The sequence below is a fragment of the Pongo pygmaeus genome, chromosome 1 (assembly GCF_028885625.2).
Source record: "Pongo pygmaeus isolate AG05252 chromosome 1, NHGRI_mPonPyg2-v2.0_pri, whole genome shotgun sequence".
Classification (NCBI taxonomy): Eukaryota; Metazoa; Chordata; class Mammalia; order Primates; family Hominidae; genus Pongo; species Pongo pygmaeus.
Window position 1 is genome coordinate 205,118,184 of NC_072373.2, and position 17,231 is coordinate 205,135,414.

Genomic DNA, 17,231 nt, shown 5'->3' on the forward strand with positions numbered 1-17,231 from the left:
AAGGAGGGGGCCAGGCAGCTGCGTATTCAGTGAGCAGCAGTTTCTTGGGCCCTGAGCTCGGAGCGCACAGGGCATGCCCACACTTGCCTTAATCATTTCTATTTTCTTTCCTAAGTTGGGATTGCAAATCAGGGGTGCTGGAGCATCATGCCAGGACCAGATCTGGGGTAAATCCCACCTGAGCCACTGACCTGGCTTTGGCACTTCAGGAAAGATGTGCAGCCTTTCCCTGCCCCATTTCCTCAGCTGCAGAAGGGGACTGCCAACCCCTCCCATGCAGGGTGAACACGGGACACAGGGGCACTGCAGAGAGAGGCCTGCCCACAGCCGGACATGCCTGTTGTCACCCTCCTTGCCCCAGAGGGTTCCCTCAGCATGCTTTGCACACCACCGTCTTTATTACTGAGAACAGCAGTGCTCATCTGTTAACCTGGGGGAGCTCTTCCATCCACAGAGCACCTGCAAAACCGCTCCCCTTCAGCCTCCCAGGGCTCGGTGAGGTCAGAGTGTGGCGAGGGTCATCATTCCCATTTCTCAGATGAGAAAGTCAAGGTTCGAGATCGAGTGACCCCACCTTGCTTCCTTCCAGGGACATTTCCTCACCTGCCCCACCTGCCTGAGTGTCCCCCAGCTCCTAAGGCACTGTGGGTGGCTGCCTGAGCCCGTTCTGTATCCCAAAGAGCCACTGTCTACACAGAGGACAAGGCAGGCCTATGGGGACACTCCTTCCTTCTCCTTCCTCCACCTTTATCCAACCCAAAGAGGGGTAATGGGGGGATTCTCAGCTTCCTTGGCCTCACACAAACAACCAGAAATGTCAACAAGCCTCAAAATCATCCTAACAATGACAAGGGTGACCTCACTTTACATCAGTATCAGACTTCATAGTGTTATAAAATGCAGTCACAACTCTCCACTGTATTTAATCCTCATGATAAGCCTGAGTTAGGCATTATTAATATCGTTGCTGTTGTCATCATTCTCATTGTATAGTTGAGGAATCTAAGGCTCAGGGAGGGTCAATGACTTTTCCAAGAGACGCAGGGCAGCCAGGACTCCAGAGGCCTCTGTCTCCAGGGAAGCTCTCCCAAATTGTTACGTTCCCAGGCTCTCCCAGACTCTCTCTCCACCCTGCTCTGTGCTGGCAAACTGTCTCTTAAGGAGGCAGGGTCCTCGCTGCTGCCAGGAGCTGCAGAAGCCAGCCCCAGACCTGTCTGCAGCACGACCTGGCACTCCTGGAGCCCACATGGAGCCTGGTGTGTGCTTGGATGCGGCCCCTCCTCCCTTCCCGGTCTCCATTGCTTACTCCCCAGGTCCATGTAAATAGCCTCTCTCAGTGGGGAGCTCCCCTCCAGGATGCATGCCTTGCTTTGGTCTGGGCTGAGAGATCAACACGATGGGGTCTGGTGTTCAAGGCTGTTGTGCCATCCAGACACATGACCATCCCCTCTGAAATGCTCTGGTCCCTGACCAAGTGTGCCTGCAAGGCTGGAGACCAAGAGGTCCCAGGCCTGGTCATGGGTCTGCAAAGGGATATGTACCACCCACTCCACGCCCACCCCACCCAGCCATCTCAACAGGCCAGTGCAGGGCGGGCTCAAGGCTGGAGCAGCTCCGAGCAGATGAGCCACATCCCCCCTCCACAAAGCCATTCTCCACTTGCTGCAGCTGCTGTGTGTGATAGATCCAGCCCTGGGGGGCCGTCCAGGGTGGGAGCAATGTGCCCCAGATGAGCAATGACTGACCTTGCAGGGAGGGGATGGATGGTCGTGGCTGTGTCCCCTCTCCAGGGAGGATGCTAGACTGGGGAGGATGCCCCCACCTCAAGGCTGTCTTAAGGGAGGGACTCAGCACAGAGTGCACGGCAGCTCCGGTTCCAAGACTGCTGGGCTGTGCAGCCTTGGGTGAGACCCTCAACATCTCTGGGTCTCAGAGATGACAGGGTGAAGTTGGCTGTTGGGCCTCTTCTGACCCCCACCCCCCTCCCCGGCCGAGGGCCTCTGACTCACCACGTTCAGGTGGAAGCTCTCTTCCACCCAGGCCTTGGCCTCCTGGAACTCCTCCTTCAGCTCCATGAGGTAGAGGGTGTCGAGGGAGTCAATGACTGTTGCTCCGCTGAGGCCTCCTGCAGGCACAGAGCATTGAGGCTGTGACCCAGGGCCATCCTTCTCTTTTCCCCAACTGGACAAGCCACCGTTCTCAGGGACCTTCCAATGCCAGCTCAGGCTTGGTGGCAAAGGCTGGCCTCAGGCACCATCCAGGGGGACTCCAGTGCCACCATCAAAGGTGAGGCTGAGACCCAGAGTCCCCCCCATGGGCTGCTTCCTCCTCAGGGCAGCAAACAGCGGCCAGAGAGACAGAGGGCCCAGGCTGAGCCACTTCCCAGACCTCGGTCCACTCTTCTGTTGGTCAGCGGGTCAACTATCAGTGCCAGTCAGCCACTCACTTTTCTCTGCTTTGGCATACAAAAATCTTTGTTTGTTTTTGAGACAGGGTCTTACTCTGTCACCCAGTCTGGAGTGTAATGGCGCGATCTCGGCTCACTCCAACCTCTGCCTCCCAGGTTCAAGCGATTCTCCCACCTCAGCCTCCCAAGTAGCTGGGACCACAGGTGCCCACCACCATGCCCAGCTAATTTTTGTATTTTTAGTAGAGATGGGGTTTCACCAGTTGGCCAGGCTGCTCTTGAACTCCTGGCCTCAAGTGATCCACCCACTTAGGCCTCCCAAAGTGCTGGATTACAGGCGTGAGCTGTGAGCCACCTCACCCAGCCTGGCATACAAAAATCTTTATTTTTGGAGACAGAATCTTGTTCTGTTGCTGAGACTGGAGTATAATGGTGCTATCTCGGCTCACTGCAACCTTCACCTCCTGGGTTCAAGTGATTCTCGTGCCTCAGCCTCCCAAGTAGCTGGGATTACAGATGCACTCTACCACACTCAGCTAATTTTTGTATTTTTGGTAGAGACAGGGTTTTACCATGTTGGCCAAGGCTGGTCTCGAATGCCTGGCCTCAAGTGATCTGCCCGCTTTGGTCTCCCACAGTGCTAGAATTACAGGCGTGAGCCACCTCACCTGGCCCAAAAATCAACCGTGCCAATCCTCTGTCTCTTCAAGATTAGTTGTAGCTAATAGAGGGTGAACTATGGCTCAAATATAAACTAGGATACCAAGCAGTCATCCACGCAGGTGAGGTCGACCTGTGCCTATTTACCTGGGGAGACATCCACGGGATCTTTTTCTTTTTTTTTTTTTTAAATAAATTGCAAATAAGAAAAAAAAAACAGTATAATTCTTATTGTACATCAAAGCATAAGTGTACAGAACTAAGTCTGGATGGAATGACCCACTGACTACCTCTGAGTGCCGGGATTACAGGTGCTTTTTGATTTCTTCAGCTCATGGGTTACTTTTTTATAACCAGAAACTTATTTCCATTAAAAAAAAAAAAAGAAAAGAAAATTTGGGCAAAGAAACCAAACAAATACACAAAGCAAAAATTTGTGGTCATTCTCATTCTAGTGCATGAACCAGCTACAAGGCCTGGCCCCTACCACTGGGCATCAGGCACCTGTCCTGGGAGTAAAGGCTGAGATAAGTGCAAAATGATAGTTTTCCATCCCATGAACCAGACAGAAGAGTAATGAGGAAGACACCCTCTGGCACAACCAGAGCCTTTTGCAGAAAACTGTGAAGGTGGATGGGAGGGAGAAAGAGACATGCCTGCTACTATCTGAAAGGCTTCCTGAAAGAGGTGGCGCCTCCCATCAACTCCTTACAACTATGGAGTCATTGCAGTCAACAGCAGTTTCCTTTAGGGACCAGAGTGTAACCCTAAGAGGAGTAATTGTTCCTTCAGTGTCCTCCCTGCAGAGGCTGAAAACATTGAGAGTCACAGGCTCCACCTTCCACAGTGGAAACTCTGGAGCCTGTTGAGCCCACTTAAGTCTGCAGCGTGTGCTTTGCGGCACCTCCTGAATTCAGAGTTAGCCTCTAATCTCCTTAATGAGTGCTTCCTAACTGCTCACTTGTGTTGACTGAAGGCAGAGAATCCTTCTGAAATTCACACACTTAACCACCTCTCTAGGCTGGGCTGGGCAAGGTCTGAAAAAGGACATGGCCTGGCAAAAGAACGGAAGTGAGCGTGAGAGGGAGGGAGAAGTTAGGAGGAAGATGAGGCTGGAGGTCAAAGAATCTATTACCAGAAGGGAGGGCCCGCCAAGGAGGGAGCAGAGGGCTGGAGGCACCCAGCCCTGTGTCCTGGGATGGGCTGGAGGTTGGAGAATCTATTACCAGAAGGGAGTTCGCCAAGGAGGGAGGAGAAAGCTGGGGGGACCCAGCACTGCGTCCTAGGATGGCTTCCCTGTTTGGGCTGAAGTGAATTTCCAGAATGTCAGCCCCTCCCATGCTTAAGGAGTGGTAGGAAAACACATCCCAAAGCCAAACAGACTTGATCCTTTGCCGGTTCATCCCAGCTGCTTCCCCTGTAGGTGGCAGGGCTGAACAGAGTTCCTGGCCCGTATTCACCCTCTCGAGGTGCTCAAGCAGGGAGGCACTAAGGAGCCCAGGCAGACTGAGCAAGGCAGGTTGTGCCCAGCACACAGGGTACAGGCCTGGTGTCCATACTCCTGGCTGTAGCTCGGGCCCCTTCCTGGTCTATCACAGGACCTCAAACCAGACGTTTGGAGGGCCTGGAAGAATTTGGGGGATCCTGCTGCCCCTACCCCTTCATTGTCATAGATAAAGACCTCAGAGAGGGGATGGGACACACTGAAGATTAGACTAAGGGGGGACTGGCCCAGTCCCAGGCCAAGTGGAATGTGTTTTCCACGCATCAGGCATTGCAGGGCTGCTCAGTTCTCTGTAAAAACAGTTGCAGATCTGATTGCTCACCCCACTGCACCCACTCTGATCAGCTATGGATCAAGAGAGGCCCAGGCCGTATGTCCTTCAAGGCCAGGGGAGAGGCAGCCACAGTGTCTGATTTCTGAATCCTGCCTTGGGCTCCCTGGTGTTTTCACCCCATGCGCCCTTCTTCCTCTAGATCAGGCTGGGAGGGCAGCCAGGGCTCCTCGTGACCAGCTCTGCCCCGTGACGTCCCTGGGGACGCTCTATGCGGCCAGCTGACAAAGCAGCTTGCTAAGAGATTTGTTGGCAAGTTCCTGCCCCTGTTCTCAGGCTCCTGAATCCTTCTCTTGGTTGGTCTCCCTCCCCCATTCCCACCTGGCACATGGCTGAGCTGCAGTCCAGCAAGGCACTTACTGGAAAGCCTTTCATTCCAGGCCAGAGGTTACCCAGCGGTCAGGCTGGGCAGGAGAGAAGGCCCTATCCTGAATTCAACCCTATTTGCACCTGCAGCCACCCTGGGGCAGCTCCCCAGAAGGAAAGACACACTCCCTGTTCAGTAAACAGACCATGATTTATACACAAAGAACCAGCTTGGACGCTTCTCTAGGGCTGTGGCTGGGGTGGGCTCCATGTTGGTCCACTTTCCTGTTCCAGTTCTGAAGCCATGGGGTTCACCCCTTCCTGCCAGTGCAGAAGGCAGTGAGGTGTCTTAGAAATAATACAAGCCCAGGAATCAGCAGCCCCGCGTTCAAATCCCGCTATGAGCCAGCAACACATCTCCTCTAAGCATCAAAGTTCTCATCTGTAAAATGAGGTTAAGACCACTGGACCAGGGCACTGGGGAGCCACTGCAGGTTCCTGAGCCAGGATAAATATATCATACACACACCTGGGCTAGATACATCTGATAAATACATTCTATATGCTTGGCACAGACTAAGTACTTGATAAATCAGTTCATTGAACTGATTGTTCATCAGTTCTGGGGTCCCTCAGTTCACCTTGAAATAGCAGCCTGGCCAGGGAGTGAGGAAGGGCAACGAGGTCAGGGAGACTCTCTTGATCCTTTCCTTTGGGAAGGTTCGGACCTTTGGCTACTGAATAAAGCCTTTGCAAGGCAACCTCACACATAGCTAAGAGGCTGGCTTTGGTGTCAGGGAGATGTTCAAATCCTGGCCTCTTACACCCTAGCTGTGCAGTAGGGCAAGCCATTCCACCTCTTTGTGCCTCGTTTCCCTCATCTGCAAAATGGTGGTGACACTAGGACCTGCCTCATAAGGCTGCTGGGAGGGTTAAATGGGGTAGGTTGATGAACAAGGGCTGGCATGACAGTGAATACATGTGGCCCTCCTTGCCCCCACTGGCACTGGGCAGCCCCTCCACAAAAATCTTGTTGGGTCGGTGAGGCCTTGGGGTGCAACTACATTCCTGGCCCTCTCCCTCACCCTGCAGGGCAACGTGAGTGTGAGATGGCAGCTTGCAAAAACCCTTGGCCCAACTTAAAGGAAAACCGCCCCACAGGTCCCATCTGTATCTGCTGCCAAGGCCATCACTACCTGATCTGGTTGTGTAGTTGCCTCCAAAAGGGTCCTCCTATCTCCAAGACCCCTTCCCTTTACCGCTTAATCACTCTGAAGCCAGATCCAACTTGGGTCTCTCCCCAAGCTCAGGAACTGCCAATGGTTCCTCAGTACCCATGTAGGAAGGGGTGCAAGCTCCTGCTTCCATACCTTGGCAAGTGTGGTCTTCTCTGCCAAGAAATCTTCTCGTGCATCTTGCCATGTTCAACACCAACATGTTCTTTAAGGTCTACCTCCCAGGGGCAGCCTGACCTGGTTCCACTAGCTAACCTCTTCTTGCCCTGAGAGTGCCCACAGCACTTTCTTGGGCACCCACCACTACCTCCCTGCACTGTGGGGCTTTGCCTCCCTAACTAGACTGTGAGCCCCTTGAGGTCAAGGGTCCCCACTGCCTCTCTCATACCCCTCCCCACCAACCTTCCAGCTTTGTCTCCAAGCATCCCAAAGGTCAGAACCCCCCAACCCAAATGGGCCACTTGCCATTCCCTCCTCACATACTGCTACTTTTATGACTCTTCTACAGACTCTGCCAGGAACTGCCTTTCCCCATCCCACCTTCTCTTGTGGAAATCTAGGGCCCACCTCAAATGGCTCATTGCCCACAAAGCCATGCATGCAATCTCACCCTCTGATGTCCGGCTTAGAGCCCTTCTTCTGTGAGAGGGTCTTCCCCAAGCTCCAGTGTCCACATTCTAGGCCCCTACACTGTGCACCTCCACCTCCCCCCATTCTCATCTCATGCTAACGGACTCATGCGTTTCCCTGTCCCTGTCACTTTATAATAGTGGGGACTGTAGTCTGCATCTGTGTCCTCCCCACAGTGGGACGGCAGGAGGGCAGGAGCCAGGATGGTCTCCTGGTGTCACGGATACTGGATCTTGGCCTTCAGGCCGCCATTCTTCCTCTTGCTTCTCCTTCTACCCTGGGATAGCTTCTTCCCAGTCTCCTGTGCTGGTTCCTCCCCATCTCCTGACCTCTGAAGACTGGGGTGCCCTGGGGCTCTGCCTTTGGGCTTCCTTTCTGTCCTCCTTCATTCTCTTAGTGATTTCAAATCTTAAAATCCATCAGCCAGGCACAGTGGTTCACGCCTGTAATCCCAGCACTTTGGGAGGCCGAGGCGGGTGGATCACGAGGTCAGGAGATCAAGACGATCCTGGCTAACACGGTGAAACCCCGTCTCTACTAAAAATACAAAAAATTAGCTGGGCGTGGTGGGCGCCTATAGTCCCAGCTGCTTGGGAGGCTGAGGCAGGAGAATGGTGTGAACTCGGGAGGCGGAGCTTGCAGTGAGCTGAGATAGCGCCACTGCACTCCAGCGTGGGCAACAGAGCGAGACTCCGTCTCAACAACAACGACAACGACAACAACAACAACAACAAAAATTCACGTCATATCATGCCACTCCTGCTCGAAACCCCCCATGGCTCCCATGTGACTGAGAACTGAAAGCCTTAGTCCTTCCCGTCCCCGGGGCCCTGTGACCTGCCCTGGCTCCCTCACTGCCTCTCCTCCTCCACTTTGGCTGCATGCTGTCCCTTCAGCCTCCACTTCGGCCTCTAAACCTGCTCCTCGCCTAGGCCCTGGTAGCTGTGGGCTACTCTGCTGAAACTGTTCCTGCCACTCGCTGTCCCCTCGTCCTCTCTGGTTTTCCCCAGCCTTCATCACCAGGGGCATCACGCACAGATCTGCTCTCCCAGCCACTCCATCTTCTCCTGAGGGGTTGGCTCCTAGGGGGAGAACTTGGTTCACCGCCACCTTCCACTGCCCAGAACACTTTCCAGCCCCCACAGGGGCCCGTAAGTATTTAGGAATGAAAGGCCCCCTCCCACTGGATGGGGAGGGCTTCAAGGGGGACTGTGGCGCATTCACAACTCCCAGTGCCTGGCTACAGTCTGACCCTAGGGAGCATTAAAGGTAAGGGGTTGGGCTGAACAAAACGAGTCCACAGCATGGGCGTCTGTGGTGACTACGTCCAGAGCAGGGTTAAGTGTCTACTCCAGGGGCTGCCACCACTAGACAAAGACCCTCCCACCAGGCTGCCCAGAGTGACAACATGTGCCCAAAGCCTCTCCCTGCACAAAGCTTTCTGTGAAGAGCGTGTCAGTCTCTACAAGGAAACGAACCTCCAGCTCCCAGAACCTCCTCCCCAGGAGCTGCTGAGCCAGGAACCAGCCTGCCTCCCTGGACCACGGTCTGTATCCCACCCTGCTGACTCTGCCATATTAATGATGATGAGGTTTTTATGTGATATCATATTAGCAAAGAGAAATGGTCAGGCTGGCAACACAAACTCCAGGAAGAATATTTGGAAGAAAAAAAATCACCCAAGGCATAGCCTATTCCCACAATATCCCCAGAGCCACATAAATTAAATGGCTGCATTTAATTTAATGAGACAATGCACAGAGACTTTTCTTAATCTGTAAAGAAACAACACACATGTTTTTCTCAGCATCCACAGAAACCCACGTGGCTGTGTGGCAGACCATCTTTTCAAAGGCGGCTGCTGTGGTCTATCTTATCCCACAAGAAGAACAAAGCTTTTCTTGTGACACTGACACACCTCCCATTGCTCCTCCCCTTGAACCTGGGCAGACCATTGTGATCATCTGGACCAACGGAATGAAGCAGAAAGGATGAGGTGCTATTTTCTTTATTTTTTTGAGACAGGGTCTCTTGCTCTGTCATCCAGGTTGGAGTGCAGTGGTGTGATCATAGCTTACTGCATCCTTGAACTCCAGGGCTCAAGCCATCCTCCCGAGAAGCAGGGACAACAGGAGTACACCACCATGCCTGGATAACTTCTAAAATTGTTTTGTAGAGATGGGGGTCTCACTATGCTGTCCAGGCTGGTCTTGAACTCCTGGCCTCAAGCGATCCTCCCATCGGTCTCCCAAAGCACTGGGATTACAGGTGTGAGCCACTGTGCCTGGCTTGACCTTAAGGCCCAGACCTTAAGAAACTGGCAGCTTCCACCTCCTGCCTCTCAGAATGCTGGATCTTGGAACCAGCCACCATATTGTAAGGAAGCCCAAGATAGCTAGCTCTCAAGAAGAAAACACGTAGAGAGCCATGTGTCAGTTTTCTGACTGACAGTCCCATCTGAGGTTCTAGCCAACAACCAGCATCAATTGCAAAGCATGACTCAAAAAGCTTCCAGATAATACTAGCACCCAGCTGTCCAGTCAGCCTCAGCCTTCAAGCCTTCCCAGCTGAGGGCCTATACATGACTGCACAGAGACAAGCTGTCCCCTGTTGTGCCCTTTCTGAATTACTGACCCACTCAATCTGTGAGGATAATAAAATAATTGTTTTAAGCCCCCAAGTTTTGGAGTAATTTGCAATGTAGCAATAGCAACTGGAATGTTTTTGCCACATGGGTTTTTTAGGAAGATTAATTAAAGTGACATCCCCATTACCCAAAGTTTATTGTTTAAAACCAGATTGTCTAGTATGATGAGGTCTTCTGGCTGCATAAAACCCATTTACGGACTGGGTCCTCTCCATTTCTATCTGGTCTGTTTTTCGTGTGTCGTGTTTTAATTTTTTTTCCTTGAGCAGTAATATTTTCCTTGAATTTTCCCATGATGGCTATTTCCTGGGTCACATAGCACTGTGCTCTGAGGCTGAATATTTCCAGGCAAAGGTTTCTTGAAGCCTCTGGAAGGAAAGATATTTTTTAGGAATTCTTCCTGGAACCCAACAGAATGCTCTTACTGGAGGCTGATACATGAAAGATGAGCACATAATGATCACATCACCGCCCTGTTTAACAGCCCTCAACCTCACCCCTGCCTTTGTTCTCCAAGTTCAAACTCCTGGACACAGTGTGCAGAGCCCGTGGTCCCAGCCATGGCAAGCTCTCCAGCCTCACCTTTTGTCCTGCTCTCTTTGCATGTGATGCTTGACCCACATCAGACCACCAGCAGCTCCTCAGACTCCCTGGAGTGCCTGCTGATATGGGTCCCTCTGCCTGGGATGCCTTCCTTTGCAGAGTTGGCTTGGTAAACACCTACTCATCTTTCTGGCCTTGGCTCATACATTCAGCCTTTTCCCAAGACATTCCTGAGCCACCAAGCAGAACTGACCATGCCCTTTGATGCTCACCCACTCTGCTGCACGTGACTTTGTCCCAGCACTGTGTGCACTATATTGTATGTCTCTGCGTAGGTGCCTGTGAATCCCAGGGTGCAGTGGCTGGGTCTAACATTTCTCAGTGGCCCCAGCATCCATCCTCAGGCTAAGCACAGAGAAGGCAGAAACGAGTGGTTGTTGAATGAATGAATGAATGAATGGCGATTGGAAACGCCAACAGCTCTTTCTTGGGGGTCTCCAACACTTTACCAGGCCCCTGGGACTCGGAGAAGACACAGCACACACAGTAGTGGCCAGCTACCAAGGAAATCCCTGTCGGGGGGATGAAATGGGCAGCCACAGACGTCAGGGCCCTGGTGGAACTAATGGCTTCCTCCACCCTTCCTGAGCAGATGCCACGCTCTGCTGCCACAGCTGGCTGGAGAATGATTACCACAGCCAATGGCTGGAGGAGGTTCCCTGTGACAAGTGGCTGGACACAGTTCACTGAAGCAGTCCGCGGGACACAGCTCTTCATTGGAAAACAGGGTATGTTTGTAAAATGTTAATGTTTGTTTTTAAATAAGAGCTGAGGGTGCTCTCTGATCTGGAAACCTGTGTTTAGAAAATCCCTCTGACCGTGCTGTAGAGCAAGCTCTGAACTGCTTTCATCTCAAAACTGAAGCCCAGAATTCTGGAGTGATATCTCCAAAGTCACAAAACTCAGGGCAGAGCTGTGACCAGAAGCCACCTTCCAGACCACGTGACCTTTATGTTTCCTGCGAGGCCTGGATAGGGAAGAGAGCATGGGCTTTGGAGCCAAACAGACCCGGTTCTGATCTCAGCCTCATCCATCCTTGCTGTGTGAGCTTGGACAACTGACTTGACCTCTTGCACCCTCAGTGAAATGGGCTAATGAGCCGGGATGCAGTGGCTCACGCATGTAATCACAACACTTTGGGAGGCTTAGGTAGGTGGATCGCTTGAGCCCGGGAGTTCAAGACCTGCTTGGGCAACATGGCAAAACCCTGTCTCTACAAAAAATGCAAAAATTTGCCAGACACAGGGCATGTGCCTGTGGTCCCAGCTACTTGGGAGGCTGAGGTAGGAAGATTGCTTGAGCCCAGGAGGTAGAGGCTGCAGTGAGCTGTGATGGCGCCACTGCACTCCAGCCTGGGAGACAGAGCAAGACCCTGCTACAAAAACAAAAATTAAACAAAGTAAAATGGGACAATGAGGTCTCCCTTTTAGGGTGGTATGGTGATGAGTTTGGAAGAATACATATAAAGAACCCCCATACACTGTCCAGCACTCAGCAGGCACTCACTACAAGAGAATATGACACACCCAGCATACCAGTAGGTACTCAATGCATGGGGCTGTTATCACAAGGTTCAGTTCCAGCAGAGAAAGTCACCCTCAGGCTTGGCAAAGCTATGAGCCCTGGCAGATGCTTGGCGCAGCAGAGAAGGAACTGCCTTTGTGCCAGGCAAGCAGAAAGTGTGAGCCGTGGGGAAGGCAGGACTGCGCCGGGCAGGGACTGGGGCGTTTGAACTACCCAATAGGACTGCAGTACTCTTTTTGCCTCAACGGGGAGAAGGGCAAAAATCAAAGCCCTTTGCCGCTCATCCCACCAGACATCAAAGTCCAGCTACTGCTCTGGTCACCTCCTGACAGCAGACACAGAGACCCTTCACACTCTGGCCTCTACTTGCCTGGGGAAATTAGATGGTTGTTCAACAAATCTTCACTCCTTCCCTCTCCCTCCTTGGGAGGAGTAAATATCCCTATCCCATTAACCTTGTGCTTTTCCATGTAACTTGCTTTGGCTTCATGGTGGGTGGGGAATTAAACTCTGCCCTTGATCTTAGGTTTGGCCATGAGACTTGCCACAGGGATTAGAGGACATGACCTGAAACATGCTTGCATGGCTGGGCTTGCTCCGTTAGGCTCCCACCCTTCACCGTGAGAAGAATGAACCTCAAATGGCCACTGGTCCAGGAAGGATGAGATATGTGCAGAGCAGACTTGGACCTAGCTAGATGCAGCCTAGATAAACCAAATTCCAGTCTATCTGCAGTCACAAAAAACACTGTGGTCTGCCTTTCACTGTGGAATACTTTGTTATAATACAACCCTATTATGGAAATAGATGACTGATACAATGCTCTTACAGTCCTATGTCATATATATACATATATATACACACATGTACATACACACATATATATACACACATATACATACACACACATATATACACACACATACACACACACATATACACACACATATACACACACACATATATAGATAAACACACACATATATATATACACACACATACATACATACATACACATTTTGAGACACAGTCTCGTTCTGTCACCCAGGATGGAGTGCAGTGGTGCGATCTCTGCTCACTGCAATCTCCACCTCCTGGGTTTAAGTGATTCTCGTTGCCTCAGCCTCCCGAGTAGCCGGGATTACAGGCATGCGTCAGCATGCCCGGCTAATTTTTGTATTTTTGGCAGAGGCGGGGATTCGCCATGTTGGCCAGGCTTGTCTCAAACTCCTGGCCTCAAGTGATCCACCTGTCTCGATCTCCCAAAGTGCTGGGATAACAGGCGTGAGCCACCGCAACTGGCAGCCTATGTCTTAATCGTATTTTCATGTGTTCCACATTCTAGGTAAACTACTGCTTCCATGTGGCCCACTCTCTCCAGCCTCCAGCCCTTTCTTCAAGCTGTTTCCTCTACCTGGCATGCCCTCTTCTAACCCACAATGTCCCCACACGTCTCAATCCAATGTCTACTTTAACTTCTAGTAAAATGTTTCTTCCTCCGTGAAGACATCCCTGACTCTCCCACGTGGACCTGAGGTTTTTGTTCTCCGAACATTTTTATCAAAGGCATTGTTTCTCAACTTCTATTATAGTAATAGAAGTTTAGAATTACTAGTATAGAATTACTACAATATTCTATTATAGTAATGTCCTTTTCTCAAGTCCATTCCAGGCAGGGAGTGTCTTCATGGCTAGATCTAAGCCTGGATAATTTAAGCCTACACAGACCCCACAGGGTCAAGGTGCCTTCGGGGTCTGTGGAGTGAAGGATCGGACACCCTCCCTGCACTGCCTGTATGTGAGGAGGCCACTTAGACAGCCAGTGCCCTGGCCAGAGGCAATTCCTCTGTGGTGTGAGGTGCTGGGAGCCAGACACTGACTCCATGAGGCTCTGAGATCCTGGCCCAGGGTAGATACCCCCACAAAAGCTTCTTGTGGAATGTGGAATTGTAAATGCCAGCCAACCCTTCCTTAACAGAAGTTAAGAACAATCCTTTTGTGCCTGGCACTGTGCTGTTTGTTTCACATCCAGGCGCAGTGGCTCATGCCAGTAATCCCAGCACTTTGAGAGGCTGAGGTGGGTGGATCACTTGAGGCCAGGAGTTCGAGACCAGCCTGGCCAACGTGGTAAAACCTCATCTCTACTAAAAATACAAAAGTTAGCTGGGCGTGGTGGTGCATGCCTGTAGTCCTAGCTACTTGGGAGGGTGTGGCATGAGAATCACTTGAACCCAGGAGGCGGAGGTTGCAGTGAGCCGTGATTGTGCTACTGCACTCCAGCCTGGGCAACAGAGAGAGACTGTCTCAAAAATAAATAAATTAATTAAAATACACTAAAAATTAAAAAAATAAAAACTCAGCTGGGCGCAGTGGCTCTCACCTGTAATCCCAGCACCTTGAGAGGCCAAGGTGGGCAGATCACGAGGTCAGGAGATCAAGACCATCCTGGCTAACACAGTGAAACCCTGTCTCTACTAAAAATATAAAAAATTAGCCGGGCGTGGTGGCGGGCGCCTATAGTCCCAGCTACTCAGCAGGCAGAGGCAGGAGAATGGCGTGAACCCGGGAGGTGGAGCTTGCAGTGAGCCAAGATCACACCACTGCACTCCAGCCTGGGCGACAAAGCAAGACTCCGTCTCAAAAAATAAAAATAAATAAATAAATAAATAAATAAACAAAATAAAAACTCATTGTCCCTCTCTTACAGATGAAGATTGAGGCTTAGAGGAATTAAGTCACTTGTTCAAGATTCATTCATTCATTCATCCCAAATGTATTTTTTGGGTGCTCGGGGTGTGCCTGGCACTGGAGCCTAGTGAAGTGAGGGGAAGGACCCACAGAGACACACCTAAATGTAACGCATGTGATGCAGAAAAACAGAGTGGCTAAGGAGGAGCTCCATTTAGGTGTGGGGGCGGAGCACAGCCAGGAGATGGGCAGCATTCGGGCAGAGGCTTGAAGGAGGCCCAGGAGAAAGGGGCCAAGGGCACGGCAGGCAGAACGCACAGCACATTGAAAATCCCGAGGTGAAGGTTGTGTGCAGCGGGAAAGGGGGAAAGTAGTGGGCAATGAGGGGGTGGGGGCCAGATCACACATGGCCCTGGGGCTTCAGGAAAGGGGGTCTGGATGGCTTAGGAACTGGATCTGACTGGCTGCTGTATGATGAGTGGCTGGGCCCAACGGGACTCCAGAGCTACACATCTTGGTTTGGTGAATTGTCCTCTAGGCACTTACGGATGAGGAGGATCGGGGCAGGAGCACCTGGGTCTGTGCTTTGAGACCCTGTGAAGGCAGCTGGAGATGCTCCCCAGCTGTGGGGGTAGCTGTTTACCAGTCCAGGAACAAGAAGAATTCAACAAGACCACGGGGCATGTGAGCCAGGTGCCTCACCTCAGCTCCTGGGGGAGCCTCCAGCTGTCTTTGACAGTGCCAGAGCCTCCCAGGCCCACGGGCACAGGGTTGCAGTGCTGTCTTGGGTATACATTGTGGTCACACAGAGCTATGCATTGATCATGGCAAACATGGCCTGTGGACCACAGCCAAGAGGCGCAGATGCATGGCTCTGATAATAAGATGAATGATGATTATTGGAAAGGGGAAAAGAAAGGAAATCAAAGAGGTCCCATTCACCCCTGCAAAACATAAGAGATAGCAGAGGCAGTGCCAGGAGAGCCTGGTAGGGAGCTGAGCCCCAGGGAGGGTCTTTGTAGTGCTGGGATGGCTTAGCTGCAGGCAGTGGGCCAGCAGAATGGGTTGAGAGTCCTGGAAACCCACACTTGGATCCACCACTTACTAGCTGCCTCAGTTTCCTCATCCTAAACAGTGGGAGCAAGACCTCCACCTTGCAAACCATCCTGAGGGCTAGAGATCATGCAAAATGCCGGATGCCACAGACGCAAACCTGCGTGGAGGCCGACACCATGTTGCTGAGCGCACCACAGGCAGCACCTCTTTTAAGTCTCACAACACCTGAGGAGGAGGGTGCAATTCCTGCCCCTGTTTTACAGATGGGGAAACTGAGGCTTAGAGAATCATCTAAACCTCCCAGGGCTGATGAACAGGGAGCCAGGACTCAACTCTGGCCATCTGCCTTGGTTGCTCTGCCCTTCACTGCTGTGCCATTCCATTCCTGCACAACTTGGGAGACTGGGGCTGGTTTGGAGGGTCCAAGAAGGTCCCAGGCAAGTACTCTTGGCTCTGAGACCGCAGGCTACTTCCTGAGGGCCTGTGGCTCAGCCTGACCCTATCTCCCACCTCTGGGCTGGAGCAAGGCCCCCCTGCAGCAGGCACTACCTTGCAGAGAGCTGCCGCCTCTCCCTAGGAGCCTGGGCACCCTCTGCAGGAGCCTCCCCAGATGCCCTCGAGGGATGGCTCTTCTTACCTACACCATTCTGGGCTCCACCACTGATCCCCTGGCCCAGGCTCACTCATAGGAGGGTCTGAGTTGGTCTTTTTCTCTGACAGATGGTAGCCCTGGAAGGAAGAGATCCTGCCAGATGCATCTTTGGAACCATCAAAGAGCCTAGTGTGATGCCAGATGCATGGTAGGTTTGGAGTAAATATATAGTAAATTAACCCGACATAGAACAGAGCAGGAGCCCAGAGCACGCATGACCACAGGCCAGACAGGTGGTCCTCTCTCCATCAGGCCACGACGAATCCACCTGGTTTACTCCCAGCATCAGTAAAGAGGAGACCAGCCCACACTCCTATAGACCAAGGGCCTCCCTTTTCTCTGGTCCACAGGCCCCTTCCAGAACCTCACAGAAGCCACTCAGGCTTCCCCTTGCCAGACCTACCTGTGTTAGAGAGGGAGGCAGGGGCCTGAGACAGATTCCTACAAAGGACAAAGTAGGGCAGAAACTTTGGAATCAGGTAGACTTAGAATAAAATCATAATTGGCCTATTACTAGCTGTGTGACTTCTGGTCAGCTACCTTATCCCATGAGCTTCAACATCCTCCTCTGTGAAATGCAGATAATGTAGATGACTGAAGCCACTGGTGCTAGTGGATACACAATGAAGTTTGTTTGTTTTCCTTAAATGTAAATGGACTACAGAGGATACCTATGAGTTGCCTCTCATTTGATGATGATGATGATGATGACGATGATGACGATGATGATTATTATTGTTATTTTTTGAGACAGGGTCTCACTGTTGCCCAAGCTGGAGTGCAGTGGCACGATCACAGCTCACTGCAGCCTTGACCTCCCCGGGCTCAGGTGATCCTCCCACCTCAGCCTCCCAAGTGGCTGGACTATATGAGCATGCTATCATGGCTGGCTAATTTTTTTGTACAGACAGGGTTTTACCATGTTGCCCAGGCTGGTCTCAAACTCCTGGGCTCAGGCAGTCTTTCCACCTCGGCCTCCCAAAGTGCT

General features: G+C 51.8%; 1 protein-coding gene across 4 annotated transcripts in view; it reads right to left on the minus strand.

Annotated features, from left to right (window-relative positions):
* MAN1C1 (mannosidase alpha class 1C member 1) overlaps positions 1-17,231 on the minus strand; it is a 169,547-nt gene that overhangs the window by 38,065 nt on the left and 114,251 nt on the right. For all 4 annotated transcript variants that reach the window (XR_008504305.2, XR_010124997.1, XM_054499791.2 and 1 more), the window contains one exon: positions 2,010-2,125. Coding sequence is in view for 2 of the 4 variants with exons in the window: in XM_054499791.2 (XP_054355766.1) it covers positions 2,010-2,125 (116 nt within the window). In the remaining 2 variants the exon portion in view is untranslated. The remainder of the gene's footprint in view (positions 1-2,009; positions 2,126-17,231) is intronic.